The 25021-nt window shown below is 41.8% G+C and overlaps 2 protein-coding genes across 7 annotated transcripts in view; one reads left to right on the top strand and one right to left on the bottom strand.

The window, feature by feature from the left end:
- Positions 1-361: 361 nt before the first annotated feature.
- On the bottom strand, positions 362-23850 carry ZBTB25 (zinc finger and BTB domain containing 25). 4 transcript variants are annotated; one of them, XM_059373381.1, is made up of 4 exons: positions 23445-23850; positions 22483-22631; positions 9083-9262; positions 362-6226 (listed from the first exon to the last, which is right to left on the bottom strand). In XM_059373381.1, exons 3-4 carry the CDS (start codon positions 9253-9255, stop codon positions 5092-5094), a joined length of 1308 nt encoding a protein of 435 aa, XP_059229364.1. In that variant the 5' UTR covers positions 9256-9262; positions 22483-22631; positions 23445-23850; the 3' UTR covers positions 362-5091. The 4 variants fall into 4 exon arrangements, with proteins under 4 accessions (XP_059229364.1, XP_059229365.1, XP_059229366.1 ...); XM_059373382.1 differs by lacking the exon at positions 22483-22631; XM_059373383.1 differs by lacking the exon at positions 23445-23850 and having other exon boundaries at positions 22483-22729.
- Positions 21853-25021, top strand: part of ZBTB1 (zinc finger and BTB domain containing 1) — a 30655-nt gene continuing 27486 nt past the window's right edge. For 2 of the 3 annotated variants that reach the window (XM_059373375.1, XM_059373371.1), the window contains exon 1: positions 24019-24728. The gene's annotated coding sequence lies outside the window, so the exon portion shown is untranslated. Of the gene's footprint in view, positions 21874-24018; positions 24729-25021 lie in introns of those variants that run through there. The other variant, XM_059373373.1, reaches the window with a different exon arrangement.

Genomic DNA, 25021 nt, shown 5'->3' on the forward strand with positions numbered 1-25021 from the left:
TTTTCTATTCACACTACAGTTGATAAGAATGGGGCTCAGGAGCACCTGGGTGGCTCAGTGGGTTAAAGCCTCTGCCTTCAGCTCAGGTCATGATCCCAGGGTTCTGGGATCTAGCCCCACATCAGGCTCGCTGCTCGGCAGTGAGATTGCTTCCTCCTCTCTCCCTCTCTGCCTGCTTCTCTGCCAACTTGTGATCTCTAATAAATAAATAAAATCTTAAAAAAAAAAAAAAAAGAATGGGGCTCAGTGATGCATTTTTGCCTCATTCATCCAAGATGTTACCTGGCACAGAGACATACTGACCCCAGTGCTAGGACGACAACATTGGGCAGACCCCGCTGCAAAATGAGAACACAGTCTGTAAGTGGGACTAAAAAAAGGTTTTGTTTATGATCAAGTCACATTAATTTATTTGTCATGATAAAATACATGAAATTCACTGCTTTCATTCCACATAGAGGATACTAAACTTTCTAAAATAATGTTTCTGAAGCAAACTCAAAGTCTGTAAGGTAGAAGAGCTCAGCCATACAACACGCACTGTTCACCAGAGTCTCCCAGATTCGCCATGTGTTACTTGTTCTTGGAAGATTTCTTCACTGGGTCTTTTTTATTGCACACGTTTTTGAAATCCAGTTTCTTTGAAACGAGTTTAAGTTGCTATCTGATCTAGTCTGACTAAATGACTTTATGTGGCACCAAACAGAAGAGTTGGTGGCAGCTCATGTCCAGTGTGTTGGAGCGGTGTCTCCTAAGTAACCCAGTGTGGCACACGGAAACAACAGATTCTTCCAGGTCTTGAAGACAAACATCAGTCTGTGATTCCTTGCATTTAAGACATCCAAACTTGGGACTGTATAATCTTACCAGTTTTCAAAAAGTCCAACCATACAAACATGGAAGTATAGCAGAGAATAATCAGTTCTAGATTTCACTCTTAGGAATTCAAAAATTAATTATAATAAAATACCACAGAGCTACATTTAGTTTAAAACGTACAAAGACACAAATTACATTATAAAAACTCTCCATGTGGCTTATTTACCTCAATTACTACTAAAAAATGACACACTTATCAAGGATCTGGATTACAACAGTAAGAATTGGCCTGTGCAGATAAACATTAATGGAATTGTACCATTTTTCAGAGCCTCTTTTTCCATGACTAATATGTATTTCCTTCTGTTTAAAGTGAGGCCTTTCCGTTAGGAATTACTTCCAATAATGAATTACTATGTTATTATCCCCACCCATTTACTTTCTAGATGATCTACATCAAAGTAATGAAAATGATATTTTCTCCATTGCTTTTGTTCCTCTTCCCATATGTAAAGAATATGTTTGGGGGAACTTTCCATGAGGCTGAAATTGGCAGGATTTATTCCATATAATGCCAAATAACTAATATCCTTCTTCCTAAAGGCTAAAGAGAAGTACTGGCAGTTAAACTACAGTAGAAAAGGAATTCCAGCAACAATACTGTTTCCAAAATATTTCTAAAAAATAAGATTTGTGTCAATTAATTATTAAGTATTAAATAATATATGACTGCTTCTAAGACATTCTAGGGTTTAGAGGTTGGAATCCTGAAGTTATTAAGTTTAGCTATAGAACACATGTAGTTTTCCTTATATGGTTGCTTTTTGTTAAGAAAAACCAAGAGAACTTAACACTTTTTTTTTATTTTGTTAGAGAAGGGTATAGAGGGGCAGAGGGATAGGGAGAAAATCTTAAGCGGGTTCCATGCCCAGCACAGAGCCCAACATGGGACTTTATCTCAGGACCCAGAGATCATAACCTGAGCTAAAATTAAGAGTGGGACACTTAACTGACTGAGCCATCCAGGTGCCCCAAACTTCACAAAATTTTAATACAAATCCTCACAACACGCCTGTAAGGTAGGTATTACTTATAACCACTTTACAAATGGGAAATCAGAAAAAGAGAGCATGAAATAATGATCTCAAGAGACATAAATCAAGAAATTTTGTCTTTTTGTATAAGGCAGACTGCACTTAGGAGTTCTAGAGTTGTGACAATATACTAATAGCAACAAATACTGAAAAAAGTCTGTTTTTCTTCAGAAGACAACTATATGGAGGATCTGGAAAGAAGGGAAAATTCTAAGATGATCCAAGAAGAAAATGTCTGTTTAGTATTTGCCTAATATACTGATTAAGGTGTATAAAGCATTTCCTGTTTGAAGAGCTTGGTAATCATTATGCAAACTGTACTATATGGTTCAAATTACAGCTCCATTTTGCAGATGACATGGTCAAAACTAAAGGTTTTAGCTGCAAAAACCTTTTTTATATAAAATAAGATTTTCTTAGTAAGGAATCATGTCTTAAAAAAATACATGCAGGGCACAGCATTCATTAATCATAGTTATTTTAAAAATATGTCGAATGATGAAAAAAATTAAACTGGGGTCAGTCCCCACAGCACTATTCACTGGTTCTCTGGAACCCACCTCTTGGGGCTATTTTTTCTATAAAATGAAATTAACATTTTTCCACTTCCTAAAACAGAGAGACTATTATGAAGACTAAGGAAAGGGGCGCCTGGGAGGCTCAGTGGGTTAAGCATCTGCTTTCTGCTCAGGTCATGATCCCAGGGTCCTGGGATGGAGCCCCACATTGGGCTTTCCGCTCAGCAGGGAGTTTGATAGTCCCTCTTCCTCTGACCCTCCCTCCACTCCTGCTCCCTCTCTCTAAAAAATAAAATCTTTTAAAAAAAGAAAGAAAAGGCTAAAGAAAGAACATTTGCTTTGAATTTCTAATATCAAAAGGAACTATATGAATGAGAATAAAAATACAGTTAACCGTTATGTTCTTAACACCCAACAAATGGAGATACATTTCAGCTTTGAATTAATGTTGTCTGCCATGGCTAATCAACCATAGCAAAACTCTTAGAATTTCTCCAGACCCTGCCCTACACTGCTGCCCTACTCCTCAACTCATACATACCCAAAATCCACCCGTTAGCTACACGTTTCTTGTGTCAAGGACCAACGACTGGGCGAGAAAGAAAGAACAGAGAAAATAGAAATCAGAAAAATTGTTCTCCTGAGAAAAGTAAAACTACTTGAAGAAGGCTAGGGAATATACAGTCTAAAATACATGAAATCAATGTTAATATTTGTGTTCATCTTATGAGACGGAATTGTTGAGGGAAGTGTAAATTTGAATAAATTGCTTGAACGACTAAAGATTAGACGAAGTTCTCACCCCAAGGAGCAACACATTTGTTTTTAACCACTCCCAGTATAACTGATCCTGTATCAGCGGCAACACATCTCAGTCTTGACCCCAGGAAGCCTTAGTCGTTTTTCTGAGGCGGAAACTCAACTACCTTAAACAATGCCCACTGGTTTCTTCATTCAGCTTTCAAGAAAAACTTATCATTTCATAATTGACCTAAGGACCTTACTGTTTACCCACAGAAAACCTTTGTGCCCTTCGAATGAGCTAGCTTAGTCTTTGAGCTCCCTTCTGACTAAAAACCCTGACACTGTCAGGAGATGTCCTCAGAAGGATGCCATCATAAAGGAGCTCAGAGTTTCTGCATACACTTAATTTCTAAGCCTCACAAACCAGATCTATTAACATATCTATGAGGCTTTGAACGGGGCAGCATACCCAAAAGATGAGGCTGTTTCAAAGCTTCTCTCTTTTGTTATCCTGGATTATCTAATCTTTTAAATTTAAATGTTTCAGAAACAGTTTAGATCTATCCTTTGTGGAAAAGTTTGACCAGCTACTCCCAGCCACAGAAAGCAGGAGAATGTATCATTTAGTCCATCAGTTTTAATTTTTCCGATGTTATAGCTTTGTAAGTTTCACTGCTATAAAAGGGAGTTAAGTTTATTCACAAAGGAAAAGCTATCATGGATTTCAGACATAGTTCTAGGACATTGACTGTATCTACTGCTAGTTTTATGGATTAGGAAAAAATGAAAACTGTGTTATTGAAAAAACAACTTGTTCAAGTGATATGTAAAAAACTAACATCAACTTGGGCAGCCTAGAAAATCCTCGGACATTGAGAGTAGAAAGGTAATTTACATTTTATCATTTTCCTCTTTAACACTGATGTAAATTTCTGGTCATAAAAAAAATCTCAAATTACTCTTAGGGTCTATAAGAATGCTCTAGATTAAGGTAACAACACTGGGTGTTAGTCAGTGTAGATCTATCTGAATCTGTCTCTACATTTATCGATCTATGTATCTTCCTATTTCTCTCTGTAGGACTTTGTTTTAATGTCTGATTCCTCTGCCTTCCTCTCTTTTTACTAGAATATTTTTTATTAAAAATGAGGTATGTTCAATGTAAAAAAATTTTGTTTTAAGATTTTTATTTACTTATTTGACAGGCAGATCACAAGTAGTCAGAGAGGCAGGCAGAGAGAGAGGAGGAAGCAGGCTCCCCGCTGAGCAGAGAGCCCAATGTGGGGCTCTGGGATCATGACCCAAGCCAAAGGCAGAGGCCCAACCCACTGAGCCACCCAGGCGCCCCAATGTGAAACAAAATTTAAAAGCCATGTAAGATGCTGCAGAGCTAATAAGTAAAAAGTGATTTTAAAGCTACTTTTGATTTATTATAGCTATGCCTTAAAACCAAAATCTGTATACATAGTTATGCAGTAAAATAACTTTAACTTCCTATATGGCCAAAAATATTTTTAAATAGTCTTCATAGTGGCGTATTCATGTGAAAAATTAGCCAAAACTGATAGTCTAGAATATTCTTTAAAAAATATTTCATTTACTTCATTTTCAATTCAATTTTACTGATTCTACAACTTAAAAATTCTATAAATATTAACTCTAAAGTTCCATAGTTCTGATTTGACTTCTGATTTCTGAACTGTGATTTATGATTGTTCGTAACTCTACTTGAAGGTTACCTTTTAATAGCCATATGTATCTTACAATAAGAAGACCTAATATATACAACCTTAAAACTGTGGATCAATGGTAAGGAAAAAAGTTAATAGAAGTTGAGGAGGAAAATAATTTATGAATAAAAATGCATATGAATTTTCTTTTTCAGAATGGATATAAAAATCGTGAAGGAGAAACTGCTACTCCACAAGAATAGTGTCCACATTTTCTTGTGGGAGCTCTGACTCTAAGGCACAAGATGAATCTAACTGTTCTTGTGACAAGCGAGAACTTTTCAGGGGGACATCAGACCAGCTGTCACAATATGGCTGAAACCTCTGGGCCAACGCATTGCCAAACCTTTGGCATCGGTTATATCTGTACGATTTACCTTTGTGCGTATACATGTGTTCTAGCAATTGGCTTTTTCGGAGAAATTTATGACCACAAATGGAACAGCTGATTTTTCTTTTCCTTGAAAAAGAAAAATTACAGTTTAATTCTACTGGCTCTGTGTCTTTGGAGATCAAAGACACTTGACTGATCTGCAGGGGCTCTGTGGCCCCCTGGTTTGAGTGGTCAGGCTCCTGCTCATTCTCCTTGACAATGAAGGAGCTGAGCCTGCGGCATTCAAGAGCCTCACTATTTTCATTAAGTGGATGCACTTCACCAAGGTCATTGCTTTCCAGAATGGAAGCAGGGACACCAAACGGGAGGGATCCAGACACATGGGTATGGAGATGTTGCCTTAGGTTACCTCGGGAATCAAAACGTTCCCCACAGTAATGGCATAAGTGTACTTTGATACTGCTTTCGGTGAAAGTGGGACCTGTCCCCTCTGATGAGGGTGAGGCGTGGCTCTGGGAGATCACAGATTCTGGGTCACATCTCTCTTGCTTGATGGACACTGGGGGCTTCTGATGCTCCTCCAAGGCCTGGGCGGCAGGATGGGCCCTCTGCTGCTCTGCAGTGCCATCATCCAGCCCAATAGCGAGAGAGAGCTGCAACTGGGGGTGGTCACCCTGGACAGCAGCTCTGTTGCCACCGTTGTTGGAAGGAGCTTCTTTGACCTCGAGCCCTGGTTTGACAGCTGTTTTTTGGGTCGTTGAGATCTGAATGCCATACAAATTTGAGGACTGCACAGTCTCTGGTGAGAACACTTGATTCATTTCTGTTGCAATGTGAGAAAGGTAGTCGGCGTGAAGAAATCGAATCCCTTCCTCCAAACGACCGTGATCCACAATCTGTTTTGGCCCTTTCCCCGTGTACATAATGTGCAACAAATAGCTGAATATGTCGGGTTGGATGTCAGTTGGTTGTATTTTTATGCATTCACTGTTAAAAACAAAAAACAGACCCACACAAGATAAAATGACCAGTTGGCCTTTTAGTTAGGAGCATACAGCCATAGGCTAATGCAATTTCTTCCTAAGAAGCTCAGACTTAGCAATCTGCCTTAATGAAATATAGCAACATATAATTAGACATTCACAGCACACCAGCTTTATGGCCCAGCAACAAGTCTTCATGTATTCGACCTACTGGCAAAAGTTAAGAAATACACACAGATATTCTGATTAATTCAACATTCAGTGACTCCTAAGTGGTATGCACTATAGTAGGTGCCAGGGAGGAGAAACCTGATGAAGAAAACAGAAACCTTCCTCTTAAGGAACCTAACAGTCTTTTGCGTACACAACCGAAAGAACTGAAAACACAGACCCAACAGACACCTGGACACCAATGTTCATCACAGCATTATTCACATTAGCCAAAAGGTGGAAACAACCCCAAGCATCCATCAATAGACGAATGGATAAGCGAATTGTGGCATATACATACAGTGGCAAATTATTCAGCCAAAGAAAGGAATGATGTTCTGAATGATGTTACCGTATGGGTGATCTGGAAAACGTTTGGTAAGTGAAATAAGCCAGACACAAAAGGACAAATTTTGTATGATGCCACTTATAAAAAATATCTGGGATAGGCAAATTCAGAGAGACAGAAAGTAGATTAGAGTTTACCAGGAGCTTGGGGTGAGGTGGGGAGATGGGGAGTTATTGCTTCATGGGTACAGAGTTGATGTTTAGGGTGATGCAAAGTTTTGGAAATGTCAAGTGGTGATGTTGCACAACACTGTGAATGTACCTAATGCCAGTGAACTGTATGATTAAAATGGTTAAAATGGCAAATTTTATGTTGTCTATATTTCACCAAAATAAAAAATATTTAAAATGTTAAAAGTCCATTAAAATTGGTAATATTTGGAACTTAAATTACACTAACCTTATTTTGGCTTCTAAACTATAGTAATGTATCTACTCTTTAAATCACAACTGAATATAGGTATAACTGAAAAACTTCAAAATAACCCAAGCTCAATTTTTAAACATGAATTTACAATTCAGACAATAGAAATAACAGCATAACAAGAAATCAGGAAACACTCTGCAAAATTAGGATAAAGAGAACCTGAGGGGAGTGTTGGAGGAACAACAGCCCCGTCAATGGACTTATTTTCCCTGAAGCCAATGTTCCTGTCTGCTTCAGAATGCACAGGGTGTCTGTCACATGCTGGCAAGCCATTTCTTTAGTCCCCATATCTCAGGATTCCCTCTCCGGTTTCACTCTTAGCTCTCACCCACCCACTTCCAGGGTCTATGGGAGGGGTTTTATATATCAGCACAGAGCTGTTAACTGAGGATTTTTAGTTGTTCAACAGAGATAACACAGAGCCAGGCCTGACACCTTTGTATCTCTTGGATTAATTTAGCATGGTGCCTGGCACACGAACAGGTTTTTGGGAGCTGAACCAACTCCTAGCTCTTAGACAAGACTGAGGTGAAGGCACTGTTTCTAATCCAGTTTCTACACTGACACTTCCCATAACGTATCTCCCACTCTAACCTTCTCCCCACTTTGCGCCATGCATTCCAACCATTCTGGTCTACTCTGTTTCCTGAATGTACTAGCCCAGTTCATGTCTGCCTATGTTTTCATACACTTTTTCCCTCTGCCTGCAATGCACCTTCTTGAATTCCTTTACAGTATCTGAAAAAAAATTCCTCCTGATCCTTCAAGATCCAGGGCTTCTGTAAAGTCTATTCCTACTTCCTACCTCCTCAAAATAGGGCTACCGACACTCCACTCTACCTTATACAACACTTTTATTATAGACGTATCACATTAATTATTGATAACGGTAGCTGACAGTGCAAAGCTCTGTTTTAAGCATTTTAATATTATTAATCCATTTAATCTCAACACCATTGGGTAAATATACATACTATGCCAGTGTTTGACAGAGAAGGAAACTGAGACACAGGCAGATCAGTTACATCGCAATTGTCTTCTTTACATGTGTTCTCTATTGAATGAACTCCTTGAGGACAGTGAGCATCCTAGCCTGTTGCTGGGGTCTAACATAGCGCTGACACGTAAGTACCCAACAAATATTTAAAAATATGAAGGGAAATGAAACTGTGTAATTGAGGCTAGACTTCTTTAAGTTTTTCATGAAAGGTCTTTAAAAAAAAAAAAAAAAACAACAGAGAATTCTATCACCTTCAACCTAGGAAGGATTAAAGCTATTCTCTAAGAGCTCAGAATCTGAATATGACGTCCCTGCCCACTCCCTACATACCTGTCATGCTGGGATAACCCACATTCAAAAAATCAAAACACTTTCTGAAAAAAGTATTTGAAACAAGTGTCTTTTGAACTGTGATATGGAATATAAGGTGTGTAGAATTATGACATTACACCCTTGCTATGAAAGTATTATAGAAAAGATATCAGCAATGTAATGAGTCAGAACATAGATCTAAGCACAGATCTGCATTTGAGGATCACTTATTAGCTGTATAATCCTGGATGGGCCAATTCCTTGACCCAGGCTCAGTTTCCTTTTCTCTAAAATAGTATGGATAATAGTAGAATGTACATTAGGTAAATACTTAGTGCTTGGGTACGGGATAAGCCTTCAATTAATTTTAACTATACTATTGTTTTCATTTTTACCTTCCACCATGCATCCTACATACTGAGATGAATTACTGGATGTGCAAAAAAAATACATATTTTTTTCTTAAGGTGACCCCATAATAAAGAGTCCCCCAAATGATGTTATAATAAGGCTTAGCTATATCACATTAAAAACTCCTCAGATTTACAAAACCATATCCTTACCTTGTTTGGTGAATAAATATCATCTTGAAATAGTTAGAAAAAGCAGCAAGCACTGCTCTGTGGGCTTTGAAGTATACATCTCCAATGGCAACTGTGCAATCACACAGAAAACCAAATTCTCGCTGCATGTTCAGCTGCTGTAGAAGGACAAGGCTATGGCTAGCTGTGTCCATTGTGGCTCTGAGAAAAAGGACAATTTTTTTTTTTAAACAAAATTAGCTACAGTTCACACAAACCTACAGAGTACAAAGAGGCCTAAATTTAAATGAGATTATTCAATAGTTTTTAATACTGTTAATTTCACCCCAAACCTAGCTAACATTAAACCCCCCATTATAAAAATATCAATTCTGCTAAAACTGTAACATACGGTCTTTTTCATCTGGTAAGAAGATAGCTTGGTATGAGTGACACAGAAGCAAAAGGAAGGCCTGTCCTTTTTTTTTTTTTTTTTTTAAATCAATGTGACCATGTTTCTAGCCCTGTTTCCTCACGAGAAAATGGGAATGAGATACGGACCCCTTCCTTAGAGCTATATGAGTGAAGTTACGTGAAAAGCACCTTGTAATGGAAACTGCTACTCAAATGTTAGCTCTAACTGTTCATATCAGACCACTGCCCTGGCTGGGCTACAGCAGTCATTGCTCCATAGGGATCCTTTGTGTGCTTGGGCTACATGGGCCTCCTAACTATCTTACAATATGTTTGGGAAACGTATCAGTCACAATATGTGCAGGAGCCCTTAAAACAGATTATCAAGCCACATCCTCTGATTTACATATGAGGCCCAGGGACCCAATGGAAAGAGCCTAAACCCTGATATTAAGTGGATTCAGACACATACAAGCATGGAGGCTCCCGAAGAAACAAGAGAGAGTGGGACCACTGGTGTTGGGGAAAATCACGTATGAGCTAAAACATGCAGAAGAATTCTGGAAGAGAAGTCTAGTGTGAGCAGCAAGGGCATTCAAGAGTGCCAAGAGTTCCAGGCAGATGGGAGGCTCTGCTTCAACCCCAACTGTGCGGACAGCCCTGGTGCCTTAAGGAGAAGGCAGCTGTGGTATAAAGGGCATCACTGGCCAGCTGCGAGATCCTTCTCTAAAAGAGCAGCTTCTGAAAAAAGAGAATGAGGTTTTCTCACTAGCCAGAGACCGAAGTCTAAAGAGGTCAGTGATGAGACTGTGGGGTTGCCTGTCTGGAGATTGGCCACAGCTTGGGCAGCAGACAGCTGAGTGATCAGTAATATAATAAAACCAGCTAACACTTATAGTGCCTCCTGTGTATCAGGCACTTTTCACTATAGTTCTCAATATCACTATACAAGAAAGGGATAGTCAATGCATCTACCTATGAAGAAACTGAATCAGTACAAAGAATTAATTTATTCAAGTCACACTGCCAGTAAGTGGCAGAGCAGGGGATTCAAACCTGGACACTGGGCTCCAGAACCCAAATGTCCTCCCTTTCCACCTCCCGGAGAGAACACGATCCACAAACTGGAGATGCCTAGCGAATGGTCAGGTTCTACATCAAGATACCTCGGGAAGCCGCAAGAATGTCTGGAAAGAGGAATTAGGGAGAAACCCAGATTTCCTGCTGCTTAATTTGCTTACACAAATTTAATACAGAAACACATACTTATTAATGAATAAAGTCTAGGCTATAACTGATAAACAAAAAAGTAATTAGTATTGATATAAGGCTAAATCTATGTTTATTAAAACTATATATTTAATGTACTGAAATGAAATAATCTCTAAGATATATTAAGTAAAAAATGCAAAGCATAAAATCATACAGAGAAGACTACTATTTATGCAAAAGAGGGTAGAGTGTTTATTTTATTTTTAAAAGATTTTATTTATTTATTTATTTGACAGTAAGAGAGACAGCAGAAGAGGGAACACAAGCAGGGGGAGTGGGAGAGGGAGAAGCAGGCTTCCCATCAAGAAGGGAGCCTGATGTGGGGCTGGATCCCAGGACCCTGGGATCACAACCTGAGCTGAAGGCAGATACCCAACAACTAAGATACCCAGGTGCCCCTGGAGTGGTTATTTTAGGTGGCAGAGAAATTTATACAGAAATATAGTCTTCTTTATGTACATATTTTGGAAAGGTTCAAAGAAATGAGTAAAATGTTTACTTCTGGGAGGGAAACAAGGGAGCAGGGTGGGGGAATTGTACTGTTTAAATTTAAATCCTTTTTTTTTTTTTCTTTTTGAGAGAGAGAAAGAGTACAAGTGAGCTGGGGGTTGGGGAGCAGAAGAGGGAGTGGATCTTAAGCAGACTCCATGCTGAGCATGGCACCTGATGTGGGGCTCCACCTCACAACCCTGAGATCATGACCTGAGCTGAAATCAGGAGTCGGACACTTAACCAACTGAGCCACCCAGGCACCTCAAACTTAAATATTTTTATTGAAGTTTAACATCACAAGTACATTCCAACATGTATTCCTTTTCCCCTCATTTTTAAAAATTAGGAGTTATTTCAGATAGACAAATAGGTACAGTGCCAAGGAGACAAACACACAGCCAGCCAGCCATCTCTCCCTCATTTTAACTACCCATTACCTTGCCTCCAAAGGTAATCACCATCCAGACTTTGGGGTTTATGACTGTCTTGTAACATCATCATGTTCTTACTGCATCTTACGTATCCCTTAAGGAGGTATGGTATTATTTTGCATGTGTTAAAATTTTATATAAATAATACTTTAGGAATCCTGAAACTTGCTTTTAATTCTATTCATACATTACTTTTTAAAATTCTACTTGCTCAAACATTAATCTTCTCCCAAACCTCCCCAATTAAAAAATAAATAAAAACAAAGCCCTTATTTCTTACCATCTCATTTTAAAAGCCTTTAGGCAATGATGAAATAAGAGGGAACAAAATACCAGAATCTACAGAGACCTGAACATAAACGAAACTCCAAATTGTAAGTATTGTTCCAAAAGGCCATTTAACTAAAAGTCACTGTTTATTTCTATTTGCTGCATTACCTGGATTCTAAAACATCACCAACTTATTATAGAGAGATTTAAAAACCAAAATAAAACTGTATGCTAGAGATTTCACCATGTGAAAAACATGTGTCTTAGATTCAATGAAATGGTTCAAACTGAAGTAGTTTAAACCAGCCTTACGAACTGTTTAAGAAAAAAAAACCCTCAGATCATAAACATTTTCACCAGGTCTATCTATACACACACACACACACACACACACACGTGTGTGTGCATTAGTATAATGAACTATTGAACCACATAGAAATGAGACAGGGCACACTAAAAAGCCACATATACAAAAATCTTGTGGTTAATGGTCTATGAGTAACAGTTAAATTCTTCACTTACTGAACACATTTTTTGAAGAGAAATTTAATAAAGAAAAATTATTTGAAAGCATGCATTATACAAAGCATAGGGACAGAAGAAAAATACTTACATGCTGCAACTAAGAAGAGACTGCAGGCTAATATGCACCCCAATGTTTATAGCAGCAATGTCCGCAATTACCAAAACACAGGAAGAGAATAAAATCTTGCTATTTGCAATGACGTGGTTGGAGCTAGAGAGTATTATGCTAAGCGAAATAAGTCAATCAGAGAAAGACAAATACTATATGATCTCATTCATATGCGGAATCTAAGAAACAAAACAATGGACACAGGGGCAGGGAAGGAAAAATAAAATAAGAGGGAAATAGAGACGGAGGCAAACCAAAAGAGGTTCTTAACTATGGGGGAAAAACAGGGTTGCTGGGGGTGGGTGGGGTAACAGGGTAATGGACATTAAGGAGGGTGTTTGAGGGCGCCTGGGTGGCTCAGTGGGTTAAGCCGCTGCCTTCAGCTCAGGCAACCCAGTGAAAAATAAGGCATTTGAACTGAATTTAGATGAAGAGGCAGAAGGTGAACATAGCATTCCAGGCAGAAAAAAAGAGAATGAATAAAATTACAGGGAGGAGTGTGAATATATAGGTAACTGAAGAATTCAGTTTGGCACAGAAAAAACAAAAGTGAATAACAAGAGATGTGGTACCGAATGTAAAACTGAAAGGTACTCCAGTTGTGTTTGTAACAAATGGTGTAAAGACGTTTTTGCAGGAGGGAGAACAGCATAGTAGTTACAGCTTGGACTCTGGAATTAAACAGCTTGGAATAAAATTCCAATTCTGTCATTTAGCTGTATGATCTCAAGAAGATGCTTAATTCTCTGGTCCTTGGTTTTACTTACAAAATATGGATAACTACAGTATCTACCTCACAGGCTGTTACATGGATTTAATAAGAAAATGCATATAAGCACATAGAAATAGTGAGGCAGGCCCACAATAAGTGTTCAGTAAATACCAATTATCACCATCATCATCATCATCATCATCAGGCCTGTGACTCAGGGTTGCTCTAGTAGCAACACATAAAAAAAGATTAGCAAGGGAAAGGTATGGAGAAATAAAGACCCGCAAGAAGTCCACTACAATATCCAAGGGACAGTAGTGGAAATGAAGGAATACAAGAGATACACCAGACATAGAACTGACATGGTTTGGCAGCCAGACTGGATGTGGTCAGCCACAGAGGAGATAAAGTCAAAGTCAAGTCTCAGAATTCTAGCTTGGGTTACTGGAAGAATTCATTCATCCCTTCAGGTCTTATTTGCAGAGTAACTGTCATGTGGTAGGTATCAATATAAGAGCAATGTTCCAGAATGCCAGCAAAGAGGCATAGACATAAAAGAAAAAATTCATTTTGGACACAGTGAGTTCAAGGTGTTCACGCCAGCGCATCCGAGTAGAAATGTTTAGTGATCAATGGAGACACTATGCAGGGCTAGACAGGGAGAGGAGGTCTTCTGTAATTACATAGCTGAAGCCACCAGGAGTGGATGGGACTATTGAGTGAAATAAAAGGGGGGAAACAAGCTACAAATGAATCATCAAACAACACAGAAAAGACACAAGAGGAGTAATAAGGAAACTTATCAACACTGAGTGGGGGGATGGGTGGGGGGAGGTAAAGGAAAGGCAAGAACCTGGGTGGGGAGTGGTCCACCTCTGGTGGAAAGTACTGCAGAGAAACATGCAGATGAGGCCTATTATAAATACTCCAAGTGTGGTGACTAAGAGATTTCTGGTGACCTCTGACAATAGTCTGGGAAAGCATCAAAAGCAAAATATCTGGGGCGCCTGGGTGGCTCAGTGGGTTGAGCCGCTGCCTTCGGCTCGGGTCATGATCTCAGGGTCCTGGGATCGAGTCCCACGTCGGGCTCTATGCTCAGCAGGGAGCCTGCTTCCCTTCCTCTCTCTCTGCCTGCCTCTCTGCCTACTTGTGATCTCTCTCTCTCTCTGTCAAATAAATAAATAAATCTTAAAAAAAAAAAAAAAGCAAAATATCTCACTGCAAGGGAATGTTAGACGGCAGAGGCCATAAAGGGCAGGTACAGATAGGATAGGATGCTGACGATAGGGAGCTTCCGCTCAGAGAAAGACTTTCAGGCTGAAGAGGGGTGGCACCTCCGGAAGCCAGAAGGAACAAGCACAATGTAGCAGTCAGCCATAGAGAAGAGAGAGGTTTACTTCTGACAGTGGCAAGGAGACAGCTGAGGTCAGAAGAGAATGTGAGAGTACTCTGTCCATGGCTTTGATTCATACACTATGAAGGCGGTCCACATGCTGAGGGAAGAGCTGAGTTTAGACCTTGAAAGAAACCTAGAGTAAAAATCCCTGCTGCTGGGGTGCCTGGGTGGCTCAGTGGGTTAAGCCGCTGCCTTCGGCTCAGGTCATGATCTCAGGGTCCTGGGATCGAGCCCCACATCAGGCTCTCTGCTCAGCAGGGAGCCTGCTTCCCTCTCTCTCTCTCTCTGCCTGCCTCTCTGCCTACTTGTGATCTCTGTCTGTCAAATAAACAAATAAAATCTTTAAAAAAAAAAAAAATCCCTGCTGCTAATGTATAGTGATGAAGTTAAAAGATTTTATTTATTTATTTGAGAGAGAGAGAGAGCACAAGCAGGGGAGCAATAGGTAGAGGGAGAAGCAGACTCCCCACAGAGTGGGGAGCCTGATAGGGAACTTGATCCCAGGACTCCGGGATCATGACCTGAGCCGAAGGCAGAAGGTTAACTGACTGAGCCACCCGGGTGGCTCCCTATAGGCATCCCTACAGTGATGAAGTTTATATAGAACTTTCACATCAATAATTTTTCTGTTTCAGGGGTGCCTGAGCAGCTCAGTCAGTTCAGCATCTGGCCCTTTGTTTCTGTTCAGATTGTGATCTCAGTGTCACAGGATCAAGCCCCATGTCGGGCTCCACACTCCTTGCAGAGTCTGCTTGGGATTCTCTCTCTAAAATAGATAGATGAAATCTTTTTTAAAAAATTAAGGCATAAGGGGATTAAAATATTTTTTTTCAGGTGAGATACTTCCTATTAAGCTGTAAGTTCACTGTCATTTTTGTTAAACTCATTCAGTGAATTTTTGTTATATTTCTAGTCTAAAATTTTTATCTCATTCCTTTTTAGTTTCTATTTCTCTGCTGAGATTTCCTATTTGTTGACACATTACCACTTTATTTTGCTTTACAATCTTAAGCAGAGTTGTAATAGCTGCTTTAAATCTCTGCCAAACCCAACCTCTGGGTCATTTTGGAGTTAATCTCCATTAATTAGGGTAATAGTTTCCTGTTTCATTTTGGACAATATCCTAGACATTGTGATTACTGTGGTAAAGACTCTAGATTCTGTAATATTCTTCCAAAAAGTACTGATGGTTTTGCTTTGTTGTTACAATTAACTTGGCTGGACTTAAACTTCAAACCCTGTCTCTCTTTTGGTTTAGTTTTTTACTTGTTGGTGTGCTGTATGAAAGTTCAACATATGTATAAGTTTAGGGGTTGGCAAGAGATTCAATATGTGGGGTTCCCCCAGCATCCTTTCTAGGATTTTCCTTTTCTTTCCAGCTGTGTGGTCACTCTGAACTCTGTCCTCTTTTCTTCAAGCAAGTAAGATTACAGATTATTAACCTAAGTTTGGCCAGCTCTTCCTGTCACCAACTGGAGACTTCTCTCAGGAAAAAGCCATAAAAATCATCCACTGCTCTTCCCTTCTTCCAAGTATAGACTTCATTCCAGTTTCTGTCTGATTTCTGTCACTTTCAACTGCCATCCCTTGTTTCTAAAGCTTTTTTTCAAGTTTATAGAGTTGACCCTTGAACCACATCAGTTTGAACTGCATGGGCCCGCTTATAAGCAGATTTTTTTTGGATAAACACAGTACAGTACTATACATGTATTTTCTCTTCCTTATGATTTCCTTTCCCTTTCTTTTTTTTTTTTTAAGTAAGCTCTAGGTGCAACATGGGGTTTGAACTTACCACCTGGAGATCAAGAGCCGCACACTCTACAGAACCAGCCAGGTGCCCCTTATGATTTTCTTAATAACATTTTCTTTTTTCTAGCTTATTTTATTATAAGAATACAGTATATAATGCATGTAACATATGAATTACTTTAATTGACTGTTTATGCTATCAGTAAGGCTTCCAGTCAATAGTAGGCTGTTAGTAGTTAAACTTGGGAGGCTGGGGGTAGGTGTCAAGTTAAATGCAGATATTTGACTGTGCAGGGAGGCTGGTGGCCCTAATCCCCACGCTGTTCAAGGGTCAAATGTAGTTTCTAGTTCAGAACTGTCCCAACAGGAACTAGTCAGCCATTATTATTACCCTTCACCACTTCTAAGAAGTTCTGGCCTCAAGATCCACTTACACTCTTTTTTTTTTTTTTTAAGATTTTATTTATTTGACAGAGAGAGATCACAAGTAGGCAGAGAGGCAGGCAGAGAGAGAGGGAAGCAGGCTCCCCGCTGAGCAGAGAACCCGATGTGGGGCTCGATCCCAGGACCCTGAGATCATGTCCCGAGCCGAAGGCAGCGGCCCAACCCATTGAGCCACCCAGGCGCCCCAAGATCCACTTACACTCTTAAGAGCAGCATTAGGGATTGCAAAGAGCTGTTGCTTATGTGGGTTGTATTTATCAATATTTACCATATAAAAAGTGAGACATTTTAAAATGTTTAATTCATTTTAAATAATAATAAACCCATTATATTTTAACATTTTTTTCTAAAAAATAACCACATATATTTTTTAAGTGGGAAGAGTAGCACTGTTTTCTATTTTACAGTACTCTTTAATACCACGCTTTAAAAAATACAGCTGGGTTCTTTGTTTCTGTGTTCAATCTGTTGCCACAAGTTGTTTTAATTCAAGTATATTTAGAGATTTTGGCCTTTCAAAAGCAAGATCCTTGCAGATCCTGAAAAGGTTTCAGCAATCTCTGGGGGTCCTTGATCCACACTTTGAGAATCTCTGCCCTATGCTATCTTTTTTTAAATCCTATGAGGTAATAGGGCAGATATAATATTAGTTCCATTTTATGGCTGAGGAACCAAAGGCTCAGAGAAGGTGGGAGAGGTACGCAAAGTCGACAACTAGCCATAATGGTGCGGTAGTATTTCAAGTCTGACTTTTTTTTTTTTTTTTAAAGATCTTATTTATTTATTTGACAGACAGAGATCACAAGTAGGCAGAGAAGCTGGCAGAGAGAGAGGAGGAAGCAGGCTCCCCGCTAAGCAGAGAGCCCGATGCGGGGCTCGATCCCAGGACCCTGAGATCATGACCTGAGCTGAAGGCAGAGGCTTTAACCCACTGAGCCATCTAGGTGCCCCTTGAGTCTGACTTTTAACTCATCCCCTTTCTTCAAAATCCCCATCTGTAACTTTTAACATACATACCGATGGCAGATTTTGCAAATATATTGAAGTGAATAAAGGGAAACTTTTTCCAAGTTTATAAAGTGAAACAAATTCAGATATGCTTAAACGGAAAAAAAAAAAAAAAACCACAACTTAGACACATAACAGGTTCGCTCAAACTTCTTTGTATAATAACAGACCTTTCACATTTTAAGGCAACACAATCAGATTTTATTTGTCAAAAGAGCCAATCCATCACAAAGTTATTAAAAACGTTTTCTTTTAAGATTTTATTTGTTTATTTGAGAGAGAGAATGAGCATGAGAAGTGAGAGGGTCAGAGGGAGAAGAAGACTCCCTGCGGAGCACGGAGCCCAATGTGGGACTCGATCCTGGGACTCCAGGATCATGACCTTAGCCGAAGGCAGTCACTTAGCCAACTGAGCCACCCGGGCATCCCTTAAAAACATTTTCTAATACAACCTACTTGGCAAATTTATTAGCTAGGTTTTTCATGTAGCCTTTGCTCATCATTTCTTTGACCATAAATATTATTTTCTCTGGTATGTGGAATAGCTAAAGATTCCTATGCATACAGAAAGATCTCAGAAGTTTTATTTAAGAATTTTGAGTGGAGAGGCATGTGGGTACCTGTACTGGTTAAACATCTGCCTTAGGCTCAGGTCATGATCCTGGGGTCTTGGGATGGAACTCCACTGTCAGGGCTCCCTGCTCACCGGGAAGCCTGCTTCTCCCTCTCCCCACTGCTCATGCTCTCATTCTCTCAAATAAATAAATAAAATCTTAAAAGAATAGAATTTTGGGTGGAAATTTTAAGATGTGAGAAGAGATGCAAAAAATAATTTATCATTTTATTATAGAGACAAAAGCCAAAATGAAAGAGTGCTTCATCTTAAAATGCTGTACCTATTATCAAAGTGGTATTTATACTATAATAATAGAATTAGTATTAATATTTAAGAGAGACTACAAAACCTTGTTTACTAACTAAATTGTAGTAACTCTGGATTAGCTCAAACTAAGTAAACTACAACAGCTTTATACCAGTATCCATTTTTGTTTAATTCAAAGCTAACTTGAAATTTAACATCTTTTGATTTTTACTTATTAAAAAAAAAAATCTTTTGTATTAGTTAGACTGGACTCTCAGACCTATGGTAGCCAGACCATGTCCTGGAATACATAGCTTTTCATTCTCTCAGGCTGTAGAATCTTTAATAAAAATGGGATAAGAGGACTAAGACATCTGTTCCTATAGAAAATAAACAGTCTTAGATATTTTCTCTGTGGTTCCTACCACTGTGACTTTATTATTAAATTATCATTAAGAGAAGGAGACAGAAAAGTTGGCAGAGGAATATGTGCAGCTTTTTTGAGATACTTACTCATGGCTATAAATACAAAGGTAAAAGCAGAAATATTCAAAGTGCCACATGATGACAGACTTTATACAATGATTTTAACTTTTTAATCATACTTTCACAGGATTATGGAGGTATAACATTTTATAACCCAGGGAAAGAATGTTTGCAGAGATCATTTTATCATGGACTAGTAGCTCTTATCACTGACTGTATTGTAAAACTTTCAATGCAGACTGATGTCTGTGTCCTACTCTAGACCAAGCTAAACAGAATTGCTGAGAGTGAGTCTCAATCCTTTTTTATTTTTAGTTTTTAATTTTTTTCAAAGATTTTATTTGTTTATTTATTTGACAGACAGAGATCACAAGTAGACAGAGAGGCAGGCAGAGAGAGAGAGGGAGAAGCAGGCTCCCCACTGAGCAGAGAGCCCAACGCGGGACTCAATCCCTGGACCCCAAGATCACAACCTGAGCTGAAGGCAGAGGGTTAACCCACTGAGCCACCCAGGCGCATCTCACATCCTTTTTTAAAAAGGATAGTGGTTCTAATAGGACGCCTCAGTTAGGAACCACTGTGTTAGAAGGAAACCAAGGAAAATAAAGAGAATATGTCACACTGAGAATTACAGAGAAAAAGAAGCAATTTTACAAGCTATGCTCAAAATGTGGGAATTGTACCAATTACATTAAATGAACAAAAATCAACAATTGTAATTCTAATTGTAAATTTAAACAAAAAATTATCCAGATTCTGAGAAATAAAAGTGCTCTCAAACTAGTTAATTGGACAGTGGGGGCAGAAGAGGAACATACCATTTTCAGACTTCTTCTAAAAAAGTATTAAGAAAAAAAGGTATTTTCTCTCACACACCATTATGCCTATTTTCATAACATCTGAAGATGATATGGAAATCTCAAATCTGAGAATATTGAGATAAAATGTGCAGTAATTCTAAGCATCTGCTTACGAAAATCACTGAAAACATTAGAGAAGAGGGTAAGAAGCAGACGTGGTAGATGACACAGGAAGAGCAGTTATGCTCTAGAAACCTTTAACGGAACAGGGAAACGTTAGTTTGGGGCCTGCCTGTTGCCAGACACAGCCAGCCTACTACATCTCTAACCATCTAACCAACATGTGGGATGCCTGATAAAGCCACAGCACCAGGCAAACAAGAGTGCTAACACCGGTTAGTGCAAATTGCTAGTGAACCTTAAAAAAATCAGAACCCTGTAAAGAAAAATAAATGATTCTTCTTAGTCCACTAAAAAAAAAAAAAAAAAAAAGAGTGATGACTGCATTTCTGAAAGAAAAAAACAAGGTACTCAAAGGACAGAAGGAAGCTGGATAACGACAACGCGAGTACAGACCTAGAATACAGTACAAACAAGACTAATTATAACTTCTGAATATAGGTGAACCAATACTTCCTTTGCCACGGAATGCTCCACAAACACGTTATCCAGATGGCTTAATGAAGCCTTTTGCTTCAAGTGCCTTGAGTTTTTCACAAGGAACAAAAAGTCAACGTATGATTGATATGTACAGGGAAGGAATAGTTTAGAGAATTTTCAGAAACAACTTACAATAATATAAACACTTTTTCTTCAGTTAAGATTAAAAAAAAGAAAGAAAAAAATTCCTGTGAACAAAGGGAAAGCAGATGTGTGAATAAATTCAATTACTAATCCTGAAACTGATGTTTGTTTCAAATACTTTCCTCTTCCTCTACTCTCCCCAAGCACGTTCAAGTAGTAATACCTTTCCCATCCTAGAGGGAGTAATACTGTTCTAGTTCAAATAGTTACCATTATAATGAGTAAATACTACATGCAAGGCCTTGTGCTAAGTGCTCTATGTACATTCTTTTAGTCCTCACCTTGGCTATGTGTTATTTTTATATCTATTTTACAGATGACATGGGCTTAGAACACACAACTAGGAGACAGTATAAAGTGGCGATCAAAAGCTAGGTCTAACTCCATAACCTGTGCTGTAACTATAAATTATAGTATTTTTCTTAGCATTCTTCTCTCAAAAGATGGAAGTTCCCATGCAATTTGGAATAAATAAGCAGAAAGGGGGCACAGGAAGTGGTGTAGAAGTACTTTATAATTTATCAAGATAAGAACACCTGCACTGTTTTTTTTTTTTTTTTAAGACAAGGAAAAAACCCTGCAATAATATAAATCCCCCCAACTCTGTTTTGGACTTTTATTACAAAAAAGGACAAGTTTTTTCTTTAACAAGATGGTCAAGCACCACCTACGGGCCATAGTAAATAAATCACTTTGGTTCAGTGGTGGGGAGGGCATTATGCAACACTTCCCAGCATTGCCCTTGCCAGGATATTTTACAGCCAAGACTCTTGGGCCCCTCCTCCCCAGCTAGACAGCCTGGCTCCTGCACATTCCCCTCAGGAGATAGGGTGGAAGCACACAGCTCCATTTTTCTAAGGCAAAGAGGGCAGCTGAAAGTCCTGCTCAGCCTCTCTGGGCAACCACAGGCGCCAATAAATCAGCCACAGGCGATTCTCTCATCCCTTTCCCGGCTTGAAGTGGTAGCAAGATAAAATGCAAAAGAGCACTGACTGGACTTGGGAGATAAGTGATCTAGCCTTGAATTCTACGGGCAAATGACAGCATCGCAGAAGCCAGGTAAATCTCTGTTTCCTTGTTTCTAACAAAGAGACAATACCACCTCCCTTTTTGTCAAGTACTCAGAATTCATCTATGAAAGTGGCTAGCCACTGCAGGTGCTCAATAAACAGCCAACAACTGGAGCAGAATCCATCTCCACTACCTCCAAATAAGACATTCAGGGAAGGGCTGGGCAAAAAGGTAGAGCAAGTCATTTGAGGCCCCTCCCTGCTTTGTTACTGACCATCCCTTCCAGGTTCCACTCTTTCCTGATAACCTCCCAGCCATCAGAACTAATCTATTCCAAGTGCTATCCCCATATACTGCTCGCTCTTAAGGAACTGATTCCTGATACTGGATAGTTTACGCTTAATCGAAACATACCTAGATTGCTCAAGGAACTTTGATGCCTTAACCTAAGGAAGTAACCAGTGCTGCAAATGTTGGTTATTCTTACAGAGAATAGGGCTGAATTTTGGAGAAGATGGGCTTTGAGCCCCCAAATACATCATAGGCAATCTATTCCACCTAAAGACAATGCCAACCCCATTACTTAAAATACCAGAGCCAACACACAACGGCCAAGCCTTGTTTCTCAATAATCTGAATCAAGCCAAGTATAATCACCTCTGGCAGACTGTCTCTACAGTGAGTGGGTTAAACTGGCACTGCGCTCCTGGTGTGGTAACCAAGGCCTCGAGCCCTGGAGTCCAGTTACTCAAAAGGTGTGTAGGGCTTCAGTCAAGCTACACGTTCGTTAGGCCCAGTGTCTTCATCTGTAAAACAGAGGGATGAACTGGATTTCCTGTAAGGCCCCTTTCAGCTTTAAAATCTGTCATCCCAAAGTGTACTTTACACACTTGACAAAACCCTGCGCGAATCAACAGTTTTGTAAAAAAAAAAAAAAAAAAAAAAACCTTGAGTCTCAAGAGATTGAATGCGAAATGTAATTTCCTGGGGGGAAATGGGCGTTACTGAATGAAACACGGTAGCTGCTGTCAAATTCCAAGTGCAGCTCTAAGTGCTGTCAAAGTAGCTTGGTTTCTCCAAATAACGAGAGCTAGGGAAGCAGTGAACGATCCGGCAAACTTTAAAAAAGAAAAACTGGATTTACTCAGAGTGAGATTAACATAATCTGAAAAAAAGGAAAGAAATGAATTATGGAGGAGGAGGAACTTCCTGCCCTAGAAACGGGGTAATCACAAACGGGGGTGGGGAAGGGAGAGGACAGTGGCCGCAGCGTCTCTCAGCTTGCACCAAGAGACCCGCCCACTTGCAAGAAGGGTTCGCGCGGCCGCCCGGGGAACGCCGCGGGCCCGTCGGGGGTTCCCGCGCGGGGTCAGGCCCCTGCAGCCGCCTTCTGCGGGCAGCGAGAGGCGGCTCTGGGCATTCTCCGCCCAGTGCTCACTCGCGGTTGCCATTTTCCTCCTGCGCCCTGATTGACATGTCAAGCGGACCAAAACACCCCTCGCCCCAGCTACTTGCATCTGTCCCGCGACCGGCGCAGCTGCAGGCCGCCGCCCCGGGCGGCTCGCGGCGGGAGGGACTGAGCCCGGAGCAGCCCACAGGGGCCGGGCCGCGTCGCTTACCCAGACGCCGCCGCGGCGGCCAGCCGGCTCCTCCGTGCGGGAGGGGCGGCTCCCGCGCCGCGCACGTCACGCGGCGGCGCCGGCTCACGCACCCTGCGGCCCGCTCTCGCGCGGCTTCCCGCGCCGGCCGCCCCGCGATGGGCCCACGTGACCGCGCGCCTGGTAGCGGGGGAACGAGGGGCGCGGGGGTTGAAGTGTGCGTGCGTGCGTACGTGCGCGCCCTCCCGCCTACTCTAGTGGCCAGGCGGGGGTCGGCCCGCGCTCGGGGTACCTCCGCCACGGTCCTCAGTCGTGACTCTGTAGGCGGAAGCGTGGAGACGAGCCTGAGCGTCACAGGCTCCCCACACACAACCGCGTGACCCGGGGACTTTCCCCAGGGCGTGCAAAAGCACAGCAGTGCCTCACTTCGGGGGTGGGGGTGGGGGTGGGGAAGGATGCGCCCGCGTGTTCGCGGGGAGAGGGGTGGGGGCGCGGGGCCAAGGAGGCTGAGCCGCTGGAGCCTGGGAGGGGAGGCGGGCTGGGTGGGGTGGGGCATGGCGGGGGAAGTGACTCAAGGCCAGAGGCGGACAGGCCTATGGCAGGCAGAGTGGGGGGAGCGCGGGGAATGGGCGACCCCGGACCGCCTGGCGGCGCACGGGACAGGGCGAGGGAGCTGGCGCCCCCACAACGTCAGGGACGAACTGAGAGGGAAGGCTCGGCTGCCGAGCCCTCCGGGGCAGGGGTCTGACATCTGGACGGAGTGGGAAAACAGCATCCTGCCCTTGGGGAGTCGGGAGGAGCCCAGTCCCATCCAGCTGTGCAAACAGGAGGAGGAGGAGGTCCCAAGCCTACCCTTGGGAGAGGGGCGAGAGGGGTGGTAAAGCCGCCGCCGCGCCGGCCCCCGCGGTGCGGGTTGCGCCAGCCTCCCCGGAGCCCGACGCAGAAACTTGTTGCAAACAAACAGGCGACCGCGGGTGCCCCTAGCAGCCAGCGGCGGAGTGGGTGGGCGGGCGAGAGGGAGGGGAAGGCTGGCGGACGCCGCAGCGAACTGGTGGGCAGACCCGGAGTCGCCGCGTAAGCGGGGCCGGCTCAGTGCGGTGCGGCAGGCGCGGCTGTGCGGCAGCGGAAGTCCTTTGTTGCAGCACAGTCCCTGGCAGAGCCAGAGCCTCTCCGCGCAGCCCAGCCCGAACGCCGCGCGCCGCCGCCACTGCAGCTCGCGGCCCCTTCACCTCCGCCCGCCTTTCCCGCGGCTGATTTGCCTTAAACTCCCTAAAACCTCCGCAGCCCCGGTTCCTGCTGCGGCCGGTGAGTATCTGCCAGTTGTGGGGCTATTTGCGCAACTTTGGCCCGGGCGGGAGGACGCGGGCCGCGGGCCTGGCGGAGTGCGGGGCCGGAGCGGTGCCGACCCGTGCGGGGATCCAGGGCGCGGAGGACGCGCCGCGAGGACCCGGCGACGGGCGGCTGCCGGGCCGCCTGCTCGATCCCGCCGTTCGCCGGCGCGCCTCGTCCGGGACGTGCGGCCTCCCTGGGTCGGAGGCGAAGCCCCGGCGGAGTCTAGTTCTCAAATTAGTTACCTTCTTTTCCCTTTCTTTCTCTGT

The sequence above is a fragment of the Mustela nigripes genome, chromosome 13, assembly GCF_022355385.1.
Source record: "Mustela nigripes isolate SB6536 chromosome 13, MUSNIG.SB6536, whole genome shotgun sequence".
NCBI lineage: Eukaryota > Metazoa > Chordata > Mammalia > Carnivora > Mustelidae > Mustela > Mustela nigripes.